At 45.7% G+C, this 21054-nt stretch overlaps 1 protein-coding gene across 1 annotated transcript; it reads left to right on the top strand.

Annotated features, from left to right (window-relative positions):
* Positions 1-3024: 3024 nt before the first annotated feature.
* KCNJ5 (potassium inwardly rectifying channel subfamily J member 5) lies at positions 3025-8155 on the top strand. Its single transcript, XM_004714175.2, has 2 exons — positions 3025-3965; positions 6899-8155. The coding sequence occupies exons 1-2, from the start codon at positions 3029-3031 to the stop codon at positions 7222-7224; spliced, it is 1263 nt and encodes a 420-aa protein (XP_004714232.1). The 5' UTR covers positions 3025-3028; the 3' UTR covers positions 7225-8155.
* Positions 8156-21054: the final 12899 nt, after the last annotated feature.

The raw sequence follows: 21054 nt of genomic DNA, 5'->3' as shown, positions 1-21054 counted from the left end.
ATGTCCTTCCCCAGGGATGGGTCTCCCCTGACAACAAGGCCAGCGTATTTGAGGCGAAGTCTCACCATCCTTGGCTCTAAAGAGCACTCTGGCCACACTTCTTCCAAGACAGATTCGTTTTTCCCTTTGGCCGTCTGTGATACTCTCAAAATTCGTCACTAGCACATTGCGAACACGTCAGTTCTTCGTTCCCACCCCTTATTCAATGTTTAACTGTCATATGCACATGCAGGGATTGAAAACACGGTGGCTCGAGTCGGGCCCACCTTCATCCTCAAAGTGGCACCCTTGCTCTTCAAAGCCATCTCTAAAGCCATCTTACAGCAGATTTACCTTATGCAATGTGTCATTTGATTTCTCGACTGCACCTCCATAAGCATTGCTTGTGGACCCAAACCAGATGAAATCTCTGACAATTTAAATCTGGTCTACATTTATCATGATGTCACCAATTGGTCTAGTTGTGAGGACTTTGGTTTTCTTTCCACTGAGTTGCATCCACATGAAAAGCTCCCATCCCTGCTCTTCATCAGCAAGTGCTGCAAATGCTCCTAGCTTCCAGCAAGCAAGGTTCTGTGATCTGTATATGGCAGGTTAATTCGCTTTCCTCCAGTCCCGACGCCATGTTCTTCACGCAGTCCACTGTCTCAGACCATTTGGTCAGCATGCAGACTGAATAAGTATGGTAAGAGGACACAACCCTGACACACACCTTTCCTGACTTTATACTGTTCTGTTGGAATGACTGTCTCATAGCCCATGTATAGGTTCTGTATGAGCACACTGAAGAATTCTGGAATTCCCATTCTTCTCAGTGCTATCTATAGTTGGCTATGATCCATACAGTTGAAGTCCTTTGTATAGTCAATAAAACACAAGTAAACATCTTTCTGGTATTCTCGGCTTTCAGCCAAAATACTGATGTTGGTAATGATATCCTTGTCCTCTTTTGAATTCAGCTTGAATTTCTGGCAGCTCCCTGTCGATGTACTGTTGCAGCCATTGTTGAATTATCTTCAGCAAAATTGTATTTGTATGTAATATCAATGATAGTGTTCAGTAATTTCTGCATTCTGTTGGGCCATTCATATTTGAAATACATACAAATATGGATCTCTTCCAGTTCATTGGTCAGGTAGTTCTCTTCCAAATTTATTGACTTAGGTGAGTGAGTGCTTCCAGTGCTTCACCAGTGTGATAGTTCCACAATCTAGTGTCAATTTGAGGATTAAGAGTGTAGGGGTGGAGTTAATCAGGATATGGCCAATGAGGCCTCTGTGTGGGCATGAACTTCTCCTGAGAATTCTGGCAAATCCGGTACTTCCTCCCTGGAACAGGAGACACTTCTCTCTCCCTGCCACTCCCTGGGGGACATTGCAGCTGACAAGACACATGGAACTACACTAGTGCCCTAAATTGGAGACGCCACATGGACCTACCCTGTTGCAATCAGACCTCTGAAGCCGGAGAAGCCACGTAGAGACCCCTGCCAGCGCTGAGATGCTTACAATGCCACTGGATCCAAAGACTTTCTACCCACTGGTCTGTGATGGTCCTGCATTCGGCGACATTGCATGTGTTTCATCAGTCTGAAGAGGATTTATAGATTGGTATCAGACATATAGGCTAGTATCGGACTTATGGACTCGATCTGGACTGGGTTGGGATGCTTTCTCAATGTTCAATTCCTCTAGTATATCAATCTCTTTCTTATACACATACGTGTGTCCATGGATTTGCTCCTCTAGTCTACCCAGACTAACATAATCAGCTCATTGAAATATTTCACTTGGATCCTGTCAATTCATAGAGTCTTGTTTTACAGGAATACCTTCAGTGCAGCCTGGATTTCTTTCTTCGGCATCATCAATTCTCAAGCCTATGCTACCACTTGAGAGGGTTGAATATCAACTCGATCTTTTTGGTACAGAAGCTATGCACTCCTTCCATTTTCTTTTGATGCTTCCTGCATTATTCAATATTTTGGCCATAGAGTCTTTTAATATGGAATCCTAATGCATTTTAAGCGGGTGTGGGTAGAATATCATTGTAGCATGAACACCAAAAATATGCTGCAGCCCATTTGCAAACCTTGGGACCTTAACATCCAGTCCATTTCCATTTCTTAGAGAGAATTAACTGTTTTAATTGTCGGTCTACATACCCATTTGCCTTATTAGAGAGTGCTCAGGTGACATAAACTCCCACTCAGACAAGAGCAGAGACTAAATGACAGATGAGACACACACTAACTACCTTTTCCTTTACATCTGCTGCTGAAAGAGCTCAGATGAAAAGATTAAAGATACAGAGGAAGGAACAGAGGCTGTGGACCAAAGAAACAAGAATTCAAGGAACGCGTCTTTAGTTTACTTCTTTGGTGGCCGGAGTGTCACCCAGCTTCATTCAGACTCCACTCTCTTATTTATTTGTCCACTCAGTCATTACGTCATTAAGTGCTTTTTGAATGCAGGGCATATGTCTGGCTATATCAGGGAATAAAGCACACATGAATGTGCCTTTGTGGAGTTTACATTCAAATGGAAGGAGATAAACTACTAGCAATAAATGTAACCTATAAGCAAGCAATGTGGCACCTGTATAGCAAGAATTATGGTATCAAATTTCACTGGGTTGTTGTGATGTTAACGACATAATCCATGAGTCATGCAAAGAACATTGAATGGTTTTCAAATATTGTTGCGATTTTTATTTTTAAAATCACTCCTAGTTTTCTTTACATTCTTTAAACATTGTGCAGTTGGCACTGAGGTGTTATTTATGCACCGAACAAATATCAATTGAATATCTATTTTATGCTAGAATCTGGACCAGGCCCAAGGAAGGTGAGTAACGGCTGCAGGAAAGCTTGGTCCCTGCAGCAGAGTGTCAGTCTGATCTCCTGAGGGGTGGATGAGAGGTCCTGCGGAGCTCAGAGATAGGAGGGACTGTGCTGTCCTGGGTTCCCATGAACCAGAATACTGAACTCCACTGATGATGTCTTTCTTTCACTCAAAGGATCCCTACAATGGCCGGTGATTCTAGGAACGCTATGAACCAGGACATGGAGGTTGGAGGCACTCCCAGGGACCCTAAGAAGATTCCCAAACAAGCTCGAGATTATGTCCCTGTTGCCACAGACCGCACTCGCTTGCTGGCAGAAGGCAAGAAGCCCCGGCAACGCTACATGGAGAAGAGTGGCAAGTGCAACGTACACCACGGTAATGTGCAGGAACCCTGCAGGTACCTGAGCGACCTCTTCACCACCCTGGTAGACCTCAAGTGGCGCTTTAATCTGCTTGTCTTCACCATGGTCTACACCATCACTTGGCTGTTCTTTGGGTTCATCTGGTGGCTTATTGCGTACATACGCGGCGATCTGGACCATGTGGGTGACCAAAACTGGATTCCATGTGTTGAAAATCTCAGTGGTTTTGTGTCTGCTTTCCTTTTCTCCATCGAGACGGAAACCACAATTGGATATGGCTTCCGGGTCATCACAGAGAAGTGCCCGGAAGGGATCATTCTCCTCTTGGTCCAGGCCATCCTCGGTTCCATCGTCAATGCCTTCATGGTGGGGTGTATGTTTGTTAAGATCAGTCAGCCAAAGAAGAGAGCTGAAACCCTCATGTTTTCCAACAACGCCGTCATCTCCATGCGCGACGAGAAGCTCTGCCTCATGTTCCGGGTGGGTGACCTCCGAAACTCCCACATCGTGGAGGCCTCCATCCGGGCCAAGCTCATCAAGTCCCGGCAGACAAAAGAAGGAGAGTTCATCCCCTTGAACCAGACTGACATCAATGTGGGCTTTGACACTGGGGATGATCGTCTCTTCCTGGTGTCACCACTCATCATTTCTCATGAGATCAACGAGAAGAGCCCGTTCTGGGAGATGTCCCGCGCTCAGCTGGATCAGGAAGAGTTTGAAGTTGTGGTCATTCTGGAAGGGATGGTGGAGGCCACCGGTAAGATACTTCATCCTCCTGGCACAAAATTCTCTGACCACACTAAATTACTTAGGCCACTGTGATTGCAGAAGATGGCATGGGCACAATCAACCAACCCAAACAGTCCTTAATTATAGTTGCTCAAAATATCATAAGTGGCACTTATTGAACCCTTACTAATTCCCATGCACTCTTCTAAATATTAAACACAACTTGTCTCATTGAATTCCATCCTTCACCTCTGAGAGTGTTCATTACAGACAGAGAAACAAAGGTACATGTGTGTTAAATCATTGCCCAAGAGTAAGAGCTAGTAGGTGACAGAGCCAGGGGCCCAATCAAAACAGGGCAAGTCCAAAGTTGGGAACATTTTTTCCCAACATTCCGAGTGTTTCCTGGAACAGGTGTTCTACCTAGAAAGGATTCTATTATCAGGAAGCAATGGGCGATACTGCGTTAAGTGAAGGAGAACTGGTTTTTCTCCAGTAGGACTCCCTGGTGTCATTATACATTAAGACTCCCTTCATGAGGAAAGGGCTGTGCGGCACAGTTCCCCAAATCCAGGTGATTCCCTGCAATGTTCTTTTTGGAGTGGCGCCTATTCTGCAGATCTGTGGTAGCTGCTCTACTAGCCCGGGCCCTTCTGGAATAGTCCGTCCCTGAGTTCTCCTTCAGAAACATGTCTAAAGGAACCCTGGACTGCCCAAAGCTTCTTCCTGCAAGACCACTGCATTCATGCGGAGGCCTCAACTTCTAGAGACCCCCGAGAAAGTGCCCTCTTCCTAGCCAGCCTGGAACATTCTGCTCAGCTACTGATGCTGAGGCCACCACCATGCCTTAGCCCTTCAGCCAGGGCACATCTTGATGAGAGGACTCCAGGAAGCGATGAGGTTCTAAGAGCCACAGTTCTGCCCCACCAACACGGAGCCAAGCTCCCCAGGAAAGGTGTCCTCCCACAAACCTGAGGCCTGCTTCTTATTTTCTTTCTTCTTTTCCATTTTCTGTCAGCAAGAAGACTGATGCCTCACATCAGCTCTGGCCCTAACAACAGTTTTTAGAAAACTCACTCATACTCAGAGTGATACAGAGATATTTTTCTGATTCTTGTAACAACACTGTAGGGCTGGTCTAGTTCCTATTTCACAGATGTTGCTCAGTCATACTCAGATTTGGGGTTTTTATTAACAAATCAGGAGCTTTTCCCACAACATGGCTCAACCCAAAACCAACCCCAATGCCAAGGGACACATAGCAACCCTATAGGAGGCAGACTGCCACATCTTTCTCCTGCAGAGTGACTGGTAGGTTTGAACCACTGATGTTTCAGTTAGCAGGCTAGCACGTTAACCACTAGACCATCAGGACTTCCTTACTGTATAGCGCATTGATGGCTGAAATATTAGGAACTGTCAGGAATGTGGCTACACGGTAGTTTTTTGGGAAGCTGATGCTGATGTAGCCTTAGGCAGGGCATCCCCCAGTGCACCTGTCCTGGAACTATAGATAAAGGGGAACGAGGAAGTGGTGCTCCAGGTGCTTAAATGGACATCTGTGTGAGTGAGCACTGCCTAGCCAGGGGGCATCTGGGAGCAGTGGTGGGAGCACCAATGGTTGAGGATAGTCACATTACACAAAGCCAATTCCAGCAGAATTTGGGGTTCACAGGCCATCCTACCCCTTGTCAGGAGCAGAACACTGACTAAGGTTTTGGGGGGAAAGCTCCACGTAAGGCTACAAAAGAGGGGAACAAACCAGAGAGTTGGAGACCCATAAGAAAGCTACATGATCCCACTTCACCTCCACTGTCAATAGCCCTGATGCAGGGAAAGGGCACTGGACCATCCCCAGCAGGGAGAATGAGTGCTGACCCTGTCAGCTCCCCAATTGTCAGGGGTCTACAGCTAGCCTGGCTTAACTGGTCCACTTCCAGCCTTCTCTGAACCTTTGCTGCTGTCCTGGGGACTATAGGAGAGACCCAGGTAAAGAAGGGAAGGAGGTCACTCTCATCTAGCCTGATCGCAGTGATTTTAATAGATTGGTTGTCACCCTCATAGAACCCAACACACATGTCAGATTCAGCCCCAGGTTTGAGTCAGACGTTTCTTTGGCAGCTTGGCCCTGTCATCGGTGTGATGATCATACATATCTCACAGAGCTTTTGGGGGCCTAAATGATGACATGGGGTAACATAGGAAAGCACAATGCCCAGCAGAGCGAGGGGTTCCTTTCTTTCCCTGGTGCTTTGAAATGGACTGGGAGCTCCAGCTGCCAAGGACGTAGGTGGTGTTTTAGCTACAGGGGATCCCAAAGCCACATTGCACGGGTGGGACACAGGTGTTTCATAAGCATAGTTAACAGAAAATAGAAGAGTTGACCCCTTCTCAAATCAAGGAGCCAGGTGGTGTTCCCTTCCCATATGTGTCACCCTAAACAATCCCCTATGTCCTAAATGCCTGTCCGATTTGCTGTGTTCATTCACTCCGAATTGACCTCTTTAAAGTCAGAATTGACTGAATGACAGTGAGTTTGGGTTCACGCTTCTAAATGCTGTCGTCAGAAATCATGTCTCTAGTTCTAACCTTTCTATAAAGTCTTCACTCCAATCTCTGGTAACCGGCTCCAAAATCTCACATGTCAATTTGGAACTGTCTGCCTCCATCGCACCTTGAACCCTTCCAGGGCAAGGGTAGTGCCTTATTCAGCTTTCCAGTCACATGTGTTTAGCATGCATGTTTAGTACAAAGTGGATGGTCAGTAAATGTTTTTGATTAATGATATATATTTGAATGAATAGATGAATGGACATCAGGATGATTGGGTGGGTGGATGAATGGATCAATAGACAGATGAATGACTGGACTAATGGATGGATGGATGGATGAATGAATGCATGGATGGGAGTGGTAGGTGAATGTAGCCACAATTAATGCATGTGGCCTTTGTTCCCCTAGGCATGACTTGCCAAGCACGGAGTTCCTACATGGATACTGAGGTACTCTGGGGCCACCGCTTCACACCTGTCCTAACCTTGGAAAAGGGCTTCTATGAGGTGGACTACAACACCTTCCACGACACCTACGAGACCAACACTCCAAGCTGCTGTGCCAAGGAGCTGGCTGAAAGGAAGCGGGAAGGCCGGCTCCTCCAGGACCTCCCCAGCCCGCCCTTGCTGGGGGATTGTACTGAAGCAGGGCCAGACGTGGAGGTGGAACAGCAGGACAGAGAGGATGAGCCTGAGGGGCTTAGAGGACCCCAGGGGACAAGGGGCTCTGTGTGAGGACTGCAGTCTCCCCACAACCTCCCTTTCCTGGCTCTGTAGCAACCAGGAGGGTGAGTTAGCTCAAATATGGTGTTGTGGAACTATGGAACTATCAGGCTCTGTGGGGAGGGACAGTATCTCCATCCTTCATTTTCCAGCTTAGTGCCTCCCTGAGAAGGCAGCCTCTTTCCTGGACCCACCATGGCAGTGTTGCCTCTTTCCCCCAGCCTCTGTCAGCTCTGGCTAAGGGTCATGGCTCATTTCCCTCAGTGAAAGTTACAGGGTCACCTCTGTCCTCACAGGACCCTCTCTCTGCCTTCTAGTCTTGGGTTGCTTCTGTTCTTGAGGGGTTGACACCAGAGAGGGTGGCCCCCACCCTCTCCTCAAGCCTACCACCCTAAGGCATGCAGTGGATGCAGAAGGGACCAATCCTGCCTCCCTGGGGTCCCACATGTTCAGGTCTGGGATGGGCATAGAGTGCCTATAAGGGAGTGAAATCTGTCCAAGTCATGCGAGCAATCCCTTTAAACCTGAAATCAACCACCATTTGTTGACTGCTACAGAGTATAAGACACCTGTCATTTTCTGTGAGTTGGGAACATTTTCCCCTCTGCTGTTCTGTATCCAATATAACCTATTGTTGGATTGATCTTGTCAGAGTGACTGTGATCAACTCACATAAATGAGTGTGGACATGCCTAATACATAGCTGGCACATTCTCAATCAAAAAGAGGAATTTTTTCCCTAGAAGCTTTGGTCCAAGAACCTCAAAGTACTTACAACTTTCCCTGTGGGCTTCTTCCAGAACCTCAGGATGCCTCTGGTGCGATCTGGGGGAAGGCTGAGTTTCAGAGGGAAAGATGAGTCTGTGACTGCTGAAACAGGAAGGGTCAGAGGGCAGAAAAAGGACAATATATAAAACTTCAAAATAAACACCTGTTCAAGTTGTATCCAGAAACTTCAGGGTTTCACACTTTTTTTTTTTTAAGGCAAATAATAGGATGTGGAGCACTGAGTTCTGGTCCAGGCATCCTGCGCTGAAGGGTCTTGTTGGGAATAGGGGTTGGGGCTGGGATTCAAGCCTCACGATAAAGAGAAGCAGACAGCCTGCACACCGAAGCAGGCTGCACCACACGAGGAATGCCACATGCAGGTCAGACCCCAGGACGGGAAGGCTGCATGGAGTCTGACGCCTGTAAGGAAGCATCGAGGGAGAGGAGATAAAGTGAAGCTGGACCTCTCAGCAGGGTCCTGCCACGCATCCCACCCACACCAGACTATTGCAGACCCCCTGGAAGGATCATGGCTTTCCTCGGGAAGCAACCAAGCACGGTTGGGAAAGCCAGAGGCTACGACTTGGATCCTGGGTCACCTCTGCCTCCATTTACAATTCTATAACATCCCCAAACTGGCCAAGTGACACCCCCAACCCCAGCCCCCGCCCCAATTTTCTCACCTCTGTGTGCCCCAGCCAAATCATCTTTCTCTCAGCCAATAATAGAAGCTATAAAGACTCAAGAAAAGGAAAAGATGAACACACTCCTAAATAGTTCTCTGATAAACCAGTGGCTGCATACACAGTAAGTCTTGGGTTAAGAAGATAAGAACATTCAATGTATGGCAACTCATACTTAACAACTCATACTTAACAACAAACAAAGCCTACTGTACTAAAGACTTAAGTTAAACACAATGGTTTGTAACAGTGAATGAGTGTGTACTATGTAACACTCACAAAAGCATTGCTAGGTTTCAACACTTCATCAGCCTGACAAAGACTATCAACATCCTTTTAAGTGAGATCGCATTGCCATAAACAGTGTTGAGTGTGTAACTTTGCATTAGGCTTAAGTTATCCCTTGTATCCATGCTTCCACAGGGTCAATCTGTTGCAAATATGGGTGATACATCAAAGAAAAAAGGAAAACAATTACCATAGAAAATAAAGCAACAGAAAGAAGTGAAGCCCCATCCTTGGGGAGTAGTCAGCCAACAATCACAGCCGTTTTAAAGGACAAAGTGAGAATAATAGAGCATGTGAAAGACGCTACTCTACTACAAGTTAAAATTATTAGCAAGTAATCAATGGTTTCATTATTGAAACAGAAACTTGGTTAGATCATCAAAATCAGCATAACACATGTATTAGCCTTACTTAAGTTCGAGAAAAGGCTTGAGGCTTTTCAGAAGAATCCAAACATGTGAAGGTGACTGTGATGAAGAAATGTTTAGATTTTTTATTGGCACCTACCCCACAGATTATACAATTTAACTATTCAATGATAGTAAGATTATTTTTGCAATCATCACCACAATTAATTTCAGCACATTTTCCTCTCATGTTCATTGTTGTTCATTGCTTGACCAAGAAACTGTCTTTCAAGCTTTTTCTTGTGCTTACCATTGCACCCAGCCATCCAAGCCTTTGATGACCTCTATACCAATCGTAAAGGTCTTATTTGTACCCCCAACACCACATTGCTAGGTCACCTGATGGAAGAGGGAGGCACAGTCTTCTTTATGCATATTATTTATGGTAGGCTTTCCACAAGCAGTAGGATTATCTATGATGATGTAATGAGTTAAAGAGAGTTCTGCAAGACATCTTCGATGTTGTCAAAAATTTACTGATTCTTAGGATGAAGCGAAGCAGTCAAATGTTAAGGAGTGTGGAATAAAGGTGTCCCTAATTCACAGATGCTTTTTGGAGGTTGGTAGTCAACAACATAGCCAGGTAAGCTTTGGTTGACCTGGGTCAACAGTTGCAGTTAGAAATCAACAAAAATTTTGTCTTACAGTTACTTTACTCTCATGGCAAAGAACTAACCAAGGTAAACTGCCTGGTACTAGTGTTTTCCTGGGGCGGGGGTGGGCACTGTAAAGATTCAAGGAAGGCTCAAATCCATCCACGCCATGAATTGTCTCACAGTTTTATCAGTAGTCTTTAGTGATGCATAGTATTCCACTCTATGTACCAAAGTTTCTTTGCCCATTCTTTTACGGATGGGCATTTAAGTTGTTTCCATCTTCTGGATATTTTGGAGAATTCTGCAGTGAGCATGGGTGTGCATATATCTAATTTTGCTTTGACTCTCACTTTAGGGTATATATTCAGTCATACAGTATCTCTGGGTCATACTGTATTAGTACAAATTAATTTTTTGTATTTTTGTGGGGTTTTTTTTAAGAAGTGCCATATTGATTTCCAGTCTTTTCACTTTATTTTTTACTGGGCCACCAGCATGGTATGAGGGTTCCAATCTTTCCAGACCACTCCAGCATTTGTTACTTTCTGGTTTTTTTGACTTTTCTATCAGTGCAGCCATAAGGTGGTATCTCATCACTGTTGATTTGCCTCTCAGAAGGCTAGTGATTGCAAGCATTTCTTCATGTGTTTGTTGGCTGCCTAGATGTTTTCATTGGTGAGCCAACTGTTCATGTCCTGTGCCCATTTAAAAAATTGGATCAGTACCTCTTGTTGAGGTATTACTGCTTTCTCTTGACTTTCTAGATTAGTCTCATTGGGCCGCTTTTCAAAAACCATTCTTGCTTATAAAGGTCTAAGTTATAGTCCCCATTTTCACAGATCTGAGGCCACCTTATAAACTCTGGGTGCCAAAGAGCTGTGCCAGCTGTCTAGTTGGACCACTGTAACTCCAGAAGAATTCAGAATCTCTGAAGTCCCAATGTGGTATCTCCTTGTCAGATCCTGAAAGCTTTGGGAATTAACTTCTAGCCTAAGTTTCCTTGGCATTCCTATCTGAAAATTCCCCTACAAGAGGGAAGTTCTGGAGGAACTCAGAAGAAGTTGAGATTCCACTAGTTCTCCCCTTCCCATCAATCTGACTTCTAATAAGGTATTGGACACTGTCATTCAAAGAATGCTGTTCCTGGGTCAGGGTGGTATGAGCATTGGCTCTGACACTCTCATAAGGAGGCCATCTTGCTGGTCTCTCTTTGGTCAGAGGGCCCCTTCACATCATTCCCTCTTGTTTATTGGCCAGGTGGATTGAGATAGTTAAAGTTTATTGTGCCAACCTGGTCGATAAACATATGTGAGGCTAATTGAAGGGCAGAGAGATAAATGGCTTGGTGAGCCTCGCCTTTCTGGTTCTCGGGTCCCTTGCTTTCTGATGGTCGGACCAGGGTGCCGTAGCCAGTTCCCTGCTTCAGCTGGCAAGGCTCACTTCCTGCAAGACATCGCTGAGGAGAAGCCACATGGACCTACCCCGACGCAGCCCTGGGTGCTGGAGCAGCCGTGTGGAGACCCCTGCCAGTGCTGAGATGCTTACACTTTCACTGATTTGGCTTTCCTCCTGCAGTTGGCATCATAGTGTATATTTTGGGAGATGGAGGAGGACTTTGTGGATTGGTGTTGGACATATGGGTTGATGTTGGACTTGTGGGCTTGGGCAGCACTGGGTGGGGATGTTTTCTTGATGTTCACTTACCTTTTATATAAAACTCTCTCTTATACATATGAGTTTCTGTGGATTTGTTTCTCTAATGTACTCAGACTGACTCACTTCTGCTGCTTGGGACTCTGGTTTGAACAGTTGACCAAGTAGAAATGCCCGTTGTCTATCTGGGAAGACCCTTATCTTTCCCTGCATGATCTATAATGATCGCGCATCTCTTTTCCACATGCTTATTCTTAATCCCACCTTTCCGTTTGCCTGAACCATATTGTCAGATGACATCCAGAAAGTGAAATTTTTTGGTACTGAAGTGGCCAAGAAAAAAAAAGTAAATGCCATTGCTTTTCTAAGTTCCTATTTCAACAGCATAGCTTCCCACTCAAAGTGGCCCTATAGCACAGAGTAGAATTACCCGTAGAGTTTACAAGGCCATAATATTTGCAGAAGCAATCTGCCATATCTTTGAACTCACCACAGCAGCTATGGGTTCAGACCACTGACCTTTGGCTTAGCAGCTGAGTGCTTAACCACTGTACCGCTAGGCACCCTGCATTTCCTGTCTATGCCTACAAAACACCTCTGCACGAAGCTGTGCACTCTGCCTCCTGAGCTTCTACTTAGCTCCACCTGCTACATTCTCTGGTGGCAGGATAATTGGGAAACACCTTTTTCTGATTCCCAGAGAGTTAATGAGCTGTGAAAAGAGATTATATGGGGGAAGAATTGCTTTGGGAAGAAATCACTTATTCTGCTCAGTTTCGTTTTGGGCTAGTAACTTCTTAAACCGATGTGTTAGATCTCTTTCTCTCTCTGCTTAAGTCTGTCGGTCCTCTTATTTAAAAGACACCATTACATAATTGAACATAAATCCAAGACACCAGATTTGATTTCAGAGTTCTTCCTCATTTTAAACAGATGGCTACTGGTTTCCCATTCAGATGTACTGTCACTTTCAACAAACTTGTCACTCTGGTTTTTATTAGTCGAAAATGGAATTCTCAACATGGAGACTAGTGGGGAGGTCAGTGGATATTGACAACAAAAATAGAGAATCTAAGCCAGGGGTCCTCAAATTTTTAAACGGGGCCAGTTCACTGTCCCTCAGACTGTGGAGGGCTGGACTATAGTTTTAAAAAAACCCACTATGAACAAATTCCTATGCACACTGCATATATCTTATTTTGAAGTTAAAAACAACAACAACAACAACAACAACAACAACGGGGCAAAAACACCCAGCGGGCCGGATAAATGTCCTGTGTGTGAATGCAGGTCTTGAGGCGGAAGAGTAGCTTGTATTTAAATAACTTAAAACAGGTTTGGGTGACTGCAGCATTGTGGTGGAAGAACTCAGATCAGGCCTGCTTGAAGACATGACCTTGAGTTTATAGTTTATTCCAAGTGCAATGAGCAATATTTTATCATAGGCACTGTAGAATTTTTACATAGATGTGCTCTGGCCTCAGTTGCATCCCCCTTTCATTCTTCCAAAACTCAAACTAAACTCACTTGAGTGGACACAGGCTCATAGAGACCCGATAGAACAGGGTAGAACTACTCAGGGGAGTTTTGAGACTGTAACCGTTCACGAGAGCAGAAAGCCCCATCTTTCTCCCGGGAAGGGGCTGGTGGATTTGAAATGCAGACCTGTCAGTGAGCAGCCCAACTCACAACCATGCTGCCACCAGGTATCTTTCTTCTTGGGTTCCTTCTTTCAGAGATCACAAATAATAGCCACACTGGGAGCATTGCTGAGCTGCTAATTCCTTGAAATTGTCAAGGATTTTGCCTTACTTGGATCCACAATCAATGCTCATGGAAGCAACAGCCAAGAGATCAAAAGACACATTGCACTAGGTCAATCTGTTGCACAGACCTCTTTAGAGGAAGAACAAGGATGTCACTTTGAGGACTAGGGTGTGCCGGACCCAAGCCGTGATGTTGTCAGTCACCCCCTCTGCATGTGAAAGTTGGACATGGAATAAGATCTGATGCATTTGAATTGTGTAGCTGGGGAAGAAAACTGAAAGTACGATGGGCTGTTAAAAGGCAAAACGACTCTCTCTTGAAAGAAGTATGGCCAGAGGGTTGCTTAGAGGCAAGGCTAGTGAGGTAACTTCTTATATAGTTTGGACATGTTGTCAGGAAAGACCAGTCCCTGTAGAAGGACATCCTGCTTGGTAAAATAGAGACAAAAATGAGGAAGGCCTTCAAGGAGCTGGATTGACACAGTGGCTGCAGAAATGGGCTCATGCTTGGGAACAATTGAGCGGATGGCACAGGCCAGGCAGTGTTTCATTCTGTTGTGCATAGGGTTGCTATGGGTTGGAAATGACTCAATGCCACCTAACAACAACAACAACAACAACAGCAACAAGTCAGCCTGGCTGTCCATCCACTCAGTCTTTAAAGGTTCAAAGCCCACAGATACGCTAAGTACTTCTTCATGAGATCAAATAGATATTTCCAATTTGCAAATTCAGTAGTTCAAATTCAGTAAAATTTATTCTAAATACTAGTGCATATGCCTCACCTATGGGGAGGTAGTCAGGTTGTGACAGAGCTACAATTTCACAAACCACCACAAGTCCCGAAGCACAGGTTTCCACCATGCCTGGGGACAAGCTCACAGACACCACCGCACCACCCCACTCCCACCCACCTCACTGACAACATGTCCTTCAGACTAGAGAAAGCCGTCCCTCTGCATGGCACCGACCTTGACGGAATCCACAGTTACTCAAATAGGCAGCTGACTCTTCAACCGTGTTTCTAGGCAGCCTCTGAAAGAGAATACAGTTCTGTTTTCAAAGACCCTGAAGTTTTCACTATCAAAAGGAAATTTCCTTCTGTAAAACCGTGCTCATGAGCGTAACAACTAACATTTCAGAAGCCAAGGTTGCTTTACTTGACATTCAGTGAAACTCAGCTCTCATGGGAACGAGGAGTCTTCTTTTCCCAAATCCTTCCCTTTCATGATCTCTCAGTCACAATTATGGACTCCCAAGAGGGCCAACCCGTGTCCTCTTTCCCTCCTGCTTCTCATTGCATGCTGCTGCAATACTCGTTTTGTTGGTCTAAGGGCTCCTCCATGGATATTAGCCCCCAACAAAAAATAAACTTACAAATTCTTCCTCCACTGCATAAGAAAACAAAGAAACAATATTGTTTCTTTTTCTCCTTATACCTTATTTATAAGGGTTTTTTGTTTTTTTCTTTCTTTATCGTTTTATTAGGGGCTCATACCACTCTTATCACAATCCATACATACATACATCAGTTGTGTAAAGCACATTTGTACATTCATTGCCCTCATCATTCTCAAAACATTTGCTCTCCACTTAAGCCCCTGGCTTCAGCTCCTCATTTTCCCCCTCCCTCCCCACTCCCCTCTCCCTTATAAACCCTTGATAATTTATAAATTATTATTTTGTCATATCTTGCCCTGTCCGACATCTCCCTTCACCCACTTTTCTGTTGTCCATCCTCCAGGGAGGAGGTCACATGTAGATCCTTATAATCGATTCCCCCTTTCCAACCCACCCTTCCTCTACCCTCCAATATCACCACTCACACCACTGGTCCTGAAGGGATCATCCGCCCTGGATCCCCTGCATTTCCAGCTCCTATCTGTACCAGTGTACATCCTCTGGTCTAACCAGATTTATAAGGTAGAATTGGGATTATGATAGTGGGGGAGGAGGAAGCATTTAGGAACTAGAGGAAAGTTGTATGTTTCATCATTGCTACATCGCACCCTGACTGGCTGTTTTCCTCCCCGAGACCCTTCTCTAAGGGGATGTCCAGGAGGTAAGGGCATTTATAAAGGCATGTACATATGCAAATATATTTATATATGAGGATGGGGAAATAGATCTATGTACATATATTTATAGGTTTAGTATTAAGGTAGCAGATGGACATTGGGCCTCCACTCAAGTACTCCCTCAATGCAAGAAAACTTTGTTTTATTAAATTGGCATTCTATGATGCTCACCTTCCTGACACAACTGCTTAAGACAAAGCGGGTGAATAAGCAAATGTGGTGAAGAAAGTTGATGGTGCCCGGATATCAAAAGATATAGCATCTGGGGTTTAAAGGCTTGAAGGTAAACAAGCAGTCATCTAGCACAGAAGCAACAAAGCCCACATGGAAAAAACAAAACAACCCGGGGCAACAACAAGCTTTGAAGGGATCAGTTATCAGGCATCATCAGAACAAAAAATCTTATCATAGTGAATGAGGTGGGGTGTGCGGAGTGGAGACCCAAAGCCCATTTGTCTTTTAAGAAGGAGGCAGTAAAGCAAGTACAGCAGGTTGATTATAATAAAGTTAGGATACTCTGGGGACAGTCGCCCAGCAGGTCTACACTACTGCCAGGCCCTTTTTATACTTCTGCTAGGACAGGGGTTTTTGTTGTTGCTGTTGCTGTTGGGTTTTTTGTTGGTTTTTTTTTTAAAAAAAGGTACTTGTTCCTGATTGGCTGGGACACAAGCAGTGGTCACTGATTGGTTAGGACTCATCAGCCGTCCCTGATTGGCTAGGATTCAAGCTGTTAGACCAGTAGGCAGCTTTCCCCATTCCTACCTCTCACAGAATCTCTGCTCTAATTCATTACTGGTGCGGGTGTTGTTCCTTCCAATCACTTCCTGCTGGAGGTGGGCGTTGTCCCTGCCTAGCACCACAACTCTCTGCCCTGACTGTCCCTATGGAAGGTGTGTGCTGACTGGTCTAGATCCTCCTGATATGCGGATTGATCTTGGAGGGTCATCAAAGTTTGGGCCATCTACTTGCTGATGGCAGTGCTGATAACCCGGCCTAGAAAGCCTCTAGTGCATGGGATCAAATGGCATCCTACTAGACACGGACTCCTGCAACTACAAGGGAAGTTATTTGGGACCTAGCAGGGCCTTTCCATCTTCCAAACCACTGTTCTAGACAACCTCTCAGGCAGGGGGTTATCTACCCCTGGGTTTTCTGCCTACTTGTAGGAGAGGCCAGTTAACCCTTACAGTGCCTTACTGATAGTTCCATCGGTGCGATGTTGATTGGAATGAAAGTATAACCTTGCCCCTTCCACCCCCACAGTCCCATCCCCACCTCCTGCCTAACACGACGCACACCCTGCCGCCTTTAGCTAAAATCATGTTAGGTAGCCTGTTTTCCCACATCTTTTGGCTGGTGAGTCCCAATTGCTCAGTGATACCCTTTGATGGCATCCCTGGTAGAATTAATAAATCGTTGTTGGTTATCATACATGTAGTCGATCCAATCTGTGTTTTTATTGATGGTGACCCACCAGAAGATCGATTTTAACCCCGAGGCTATTTGGTCTCTGGCTTTGAATTCATTGCAGGCTCCCCTCGGGACTCCGATTTCATCTTGTGTACTTCCCTAGCAAAGGAACTGTGAGAAAGAAACTTCTCTTTCTCCTAGCTCTGGTGGTAGTTGGGGGAGTTTCAGAGAAGATGTAGGCTAAGGTGCAGGGGACAACTAGCTGTAGTAGGGCACACACTCCAGTCCAGGTATCTGGGAGGACTTGATGCAAAGATCTCCCACAACACCCCAGAGGTCGGCTCAGGGTACTCATGGGGCTGACTGGTTGGAAAGAGTCCCAAAGTCTTTGGTCTCATTGGAGGTGGTTAGGTTTCCTAAGAGGGAGCTTCCCACATCTGATGACGTTCAGGAAAGGCACGAGAGCTTTGGGAGCTGGAAGTCGGACAGTTGGAGGCACTGCAGGGACGAGATCGCTGACTTCTGGAAATAATAGTGACAGGCTTAGGCAAGATGGACTATTCCTTGCTGTGGGGTCTTGGAATAAGGCTATCGTGCAGTCCATTCCCACCAGCTAAGAGGAAACGGCACTCTCCAAGGTTCCTGCCCACCTCAAGCACAGATGGATTTGTTGGTAGCCCTCCCAGAGAACAGCGTGTTAACACCTTGGAACCCGTTCAGATGGTAGGGTATGCTTGAGTTCTGTGATCTCTGTGACAGTAATCATTCTGGAGTCATGTGGAGCAAGTGGAAAGTGGGGTGCAAAGGTGGTCACTGCACTGGAAGGGGAATCTGATGGTCAGGGGCTGATCAATCAAGATACCGTTGATACTAAATCCCAGCCCATCCCACCGCTTCAGCAAGGGGGATGCTTGCTTAGGCTGGGGATGTTTATGCACAGATGGAGAGGATTGCAAGCGTTGTCACTGCAGTTTTGGGGTGTAGAGGGAGCAATGACTTTATGCCTTCGATGCCCCCAATGCCTGTATGAGTCCATCCCATATATTCGGTGGTCCGCAGCATTTCCATCCAACTACCACAGGTCCCCCAGATTCTTACCAAAGGGGGCTTGGCCACAAAGGTCACAACTCACTTCCGCCATTAGGAAACACATGATGGTCTTTCCCCATCATGGTATGGGGGCAGACATGTTTCTCTGTAGAAGAGAGCTGTCTCTGGTACCCCACACTTCCACAAGAAACTACCTGATAGGCATCAAAGGAGATGGTTTGAGGTTAGGCAGATCGAGTGATTTACATTCATGGTTAACCAACGTGTCAGGAAGACTAAAATCAAGCCAACCGATGTCATTACTGGTTTCCTTTTTAGGTGTCCTGCTCCGATTTTTTTTCAAGTTATCTCTACCAGAGACACATTGACTGCCATTTCTGGCACACCATGGGCCCAGGCTTTCAGGTCAACATCTCTTAACTCATGTGGGAGGGTCCCATCTGTGCGCACAGGCTGCCCAACCATCCGAGAGAACATAGGAGTAGGCTGGGAAAGGACCCCAGCCTTCCCTTGAGCCAGCAAATCTCAGCCTAACAAGGGAGAAGGAACCTCCAGAATCACTAAGAATCGGTGTGAGAAAAGGACCCCTCTCCACATGCAAGGCAGGACTGGGGTGAAGTACCTCTTCACGGGATGGCCATCTATCCCAACAACCATGCGATGTTTGGTGGTAAGGTGGCAACCATAGGATCTTAATGCTCCCCTATAAGAATGGTCTTACAGGCAACCTCTAAAGACCCAGGGCTCCCTGGTCAGGATGCAAATTTCCTGCTGGTTGGTTGCTGAAGGGGAGCCAGACCCTGTCACTCGCATGACTGTCCCTCAGCCAGGAGGACCATGCAGGGGTAATCTTTCACCAGGTGTCCTGGAGTCCTGAATTTAGAGCAAGTGAGAGGGGCCTTGACTCCTCTCCCTATGCCTGCCAGATATCTACAGGGCTGGTGGCACTCCAGGCTCCAATCCCCTGCCTTCCCACACTGGAAGTGGGGTTTTCAAAATCCATTAAGGGAAGACCCTTCTGACATTGGGCTGATGCAGCAATGGCTGCTCCAATTATTTTAGCCCTAGGACACTCCCTCCTCTCCTCCTCAAAATCATGATTGTTAAAGAGGGAGGCGGCTAGGGGAAGCAGTACATTTGGATCCGACTTGGGTCCCAGGGCTTTTCTGTGGAAATTTTGCCTCATATCTTGCAAAGACTGGTTGATAAAATGGGTGTTTAAAACTATCCTTCCCTCAGGTGACTCCGTTCTATGTTGATGAACTTGGCCATAGCCTTGACCAACCCATTTTGGAATGCGGATGAGTTCTCTTGGTGGGCCTGGGTTAGATCGGCGGCCATAGAATGGTTCACCACTTGATCTGAATTTCCCACATTTCCCCATTGAGGCAAGTCTGCATATAATCCCGAGGTGTTCAACTGGCATTGCCAGCCTGGCCTAGTTAGTCATTCCATCCCGGCACTGCCTGGACCTTATAAGCTAATGGAGAGTTATGACCCTCATATTTTGGCCCAAGAGGAGCTACATCAAGGGCTCTGTGTCTTTCATTGGGAGAGAAAGTGTATGCCAGGAGAGCCATGAAGTCTTTCCAGGTCATATCAAAGATGGTCCTCAAGCCCTGGAACTCCTCGATATATGGACCAGGGTCTCCTGTGAATGCGCCTAGCTTATCTTCACACATTTTTTAATCTCCTTTGCTAAAGGGAACATAAACCTGGGCCACTGGGTCATTACCTCTGACCACATCCTGTAAAGGGCATAGGGCAGGGTCGAGGGGCCACCAGACAAGGCCCTCAATGGATGATGGGTCAGGCTGGGGTGGGGGTAGGGGGTGGGAGACTTTTAACCTTTTCTCACCTGGGTTTCCCACAGTGAGGAGTTTTGGGGGTAACCTCCAGTTTTTTTCTGGATCAGCTTCCTTTTCATTCGTCGGAATGGCTGGTAAGGTTGGAGTGGGCTTAGAAAGAGCAGCCCAAGCAAGTTTCTGTTGCTCCCACAAAAGAATCAAAGTCTACACAGGAGACCTCTGACCACGTCTCTTCTCAATGGCATAAAACATATAAGTGCTAAATGGCATTCTAAAGAGTCGCCATGGGGTCAGCTCTCTCTGCTCACCAGGGGGTATTGAGGCCAAACCATATTAGAGAAAAATACAAGTTTTCTCTTTCTCAAGGAATCTAGTTGGAGGTGCAGTTTCGTCCAGTACTTAAGGATACGATCTAAAGGAGTCGAGCTTTGTCATAGTGCTCATTTATACTAGAAACAGGCCAAATTCCCAACAAAACACTACTTCAATTGAGTGGCTACTCATACTAGATCTCATCATGGAGATGATTGTGTTGTGTTAGATCCCAGCATAGAGGGTTCATTGCCAAAACACTGAGAATTGTGGTCCAGCCAACTTGACACGGTCTTAATTATCCCAGGTTCCTAGCTAATCCTTTGAGTTTTTGTCAATTTGATCCAATACAGAGAGATAAATCCAATAGAGATAGATCTGAAAGGACCATGCTGCCCAAAGTAGACTTTTTTTTTAAGTCATTTAAGCTACACTATTGTTTGAGTCTAAGATTTTGGGGAATATTTTAGTTTAAGCTTTAAAGATTATATCAGGAAAATAGTATGGGGGTTCATCTACCCTCCATGGCTCCAGAAATTTTGAGTGCCACGAGATTTGAAGTTTAGTTCTGAATTTTCCCCTTTTGATCAGGATTCTTCTATAAAATGATCAGTAGAAGTGGCTGAGCACCACCCATTTCTTCGAAAAGGAGGCAGCTGTTTATGGAGACAATTAGCCTCCATCCACTTTCTGAGTCTTATTTGTGAGCCTTTCTTATTCACATAAAGGGTAAAAGTCTTGGAAACCCACAGAGGCCGGTCTGCCCTGTCCCATACGGACACTATGAGTCAGAATCGACTCATGTATAAGCTGAGTTTTTCCATCACATTTAAAAAAAAATGTTTGCGTCAGCTCCTCATTCTTCCCCCTCCCTCCCCGCTCATCTCTCCCCCTGAAACCTTGATAATTTATAAATTATTATTTTATCATATCTTACCCCATCCAACGTCTCCCTCACCCACTTCTCCGCTGTCCGTCCCCCAGGTAGGAGACCATATGTAGACCTTGTCATCTGTTCCCCCT

Source organism: Echinops telfairi, unplaced genomic scaffold (genome assembly GCF_000313985.2).
Source record: "Echinops telfairi isolate 266 unplaced genomic scaffold, ASM31398v2 ScPeMD7_7465;HRSCAF=8503, whole genome shotgun sequence".
NCBI lineage: Eukaryota > Metazoa > Chordata > Mammalia > Afrosoricida > Tenrecidae > Echinops > Echinops telfairi.
Note: the sequence above shows the minus strand (reverse complement) of the source record. Positions and strands in the feature narration are given on the sequence as shown.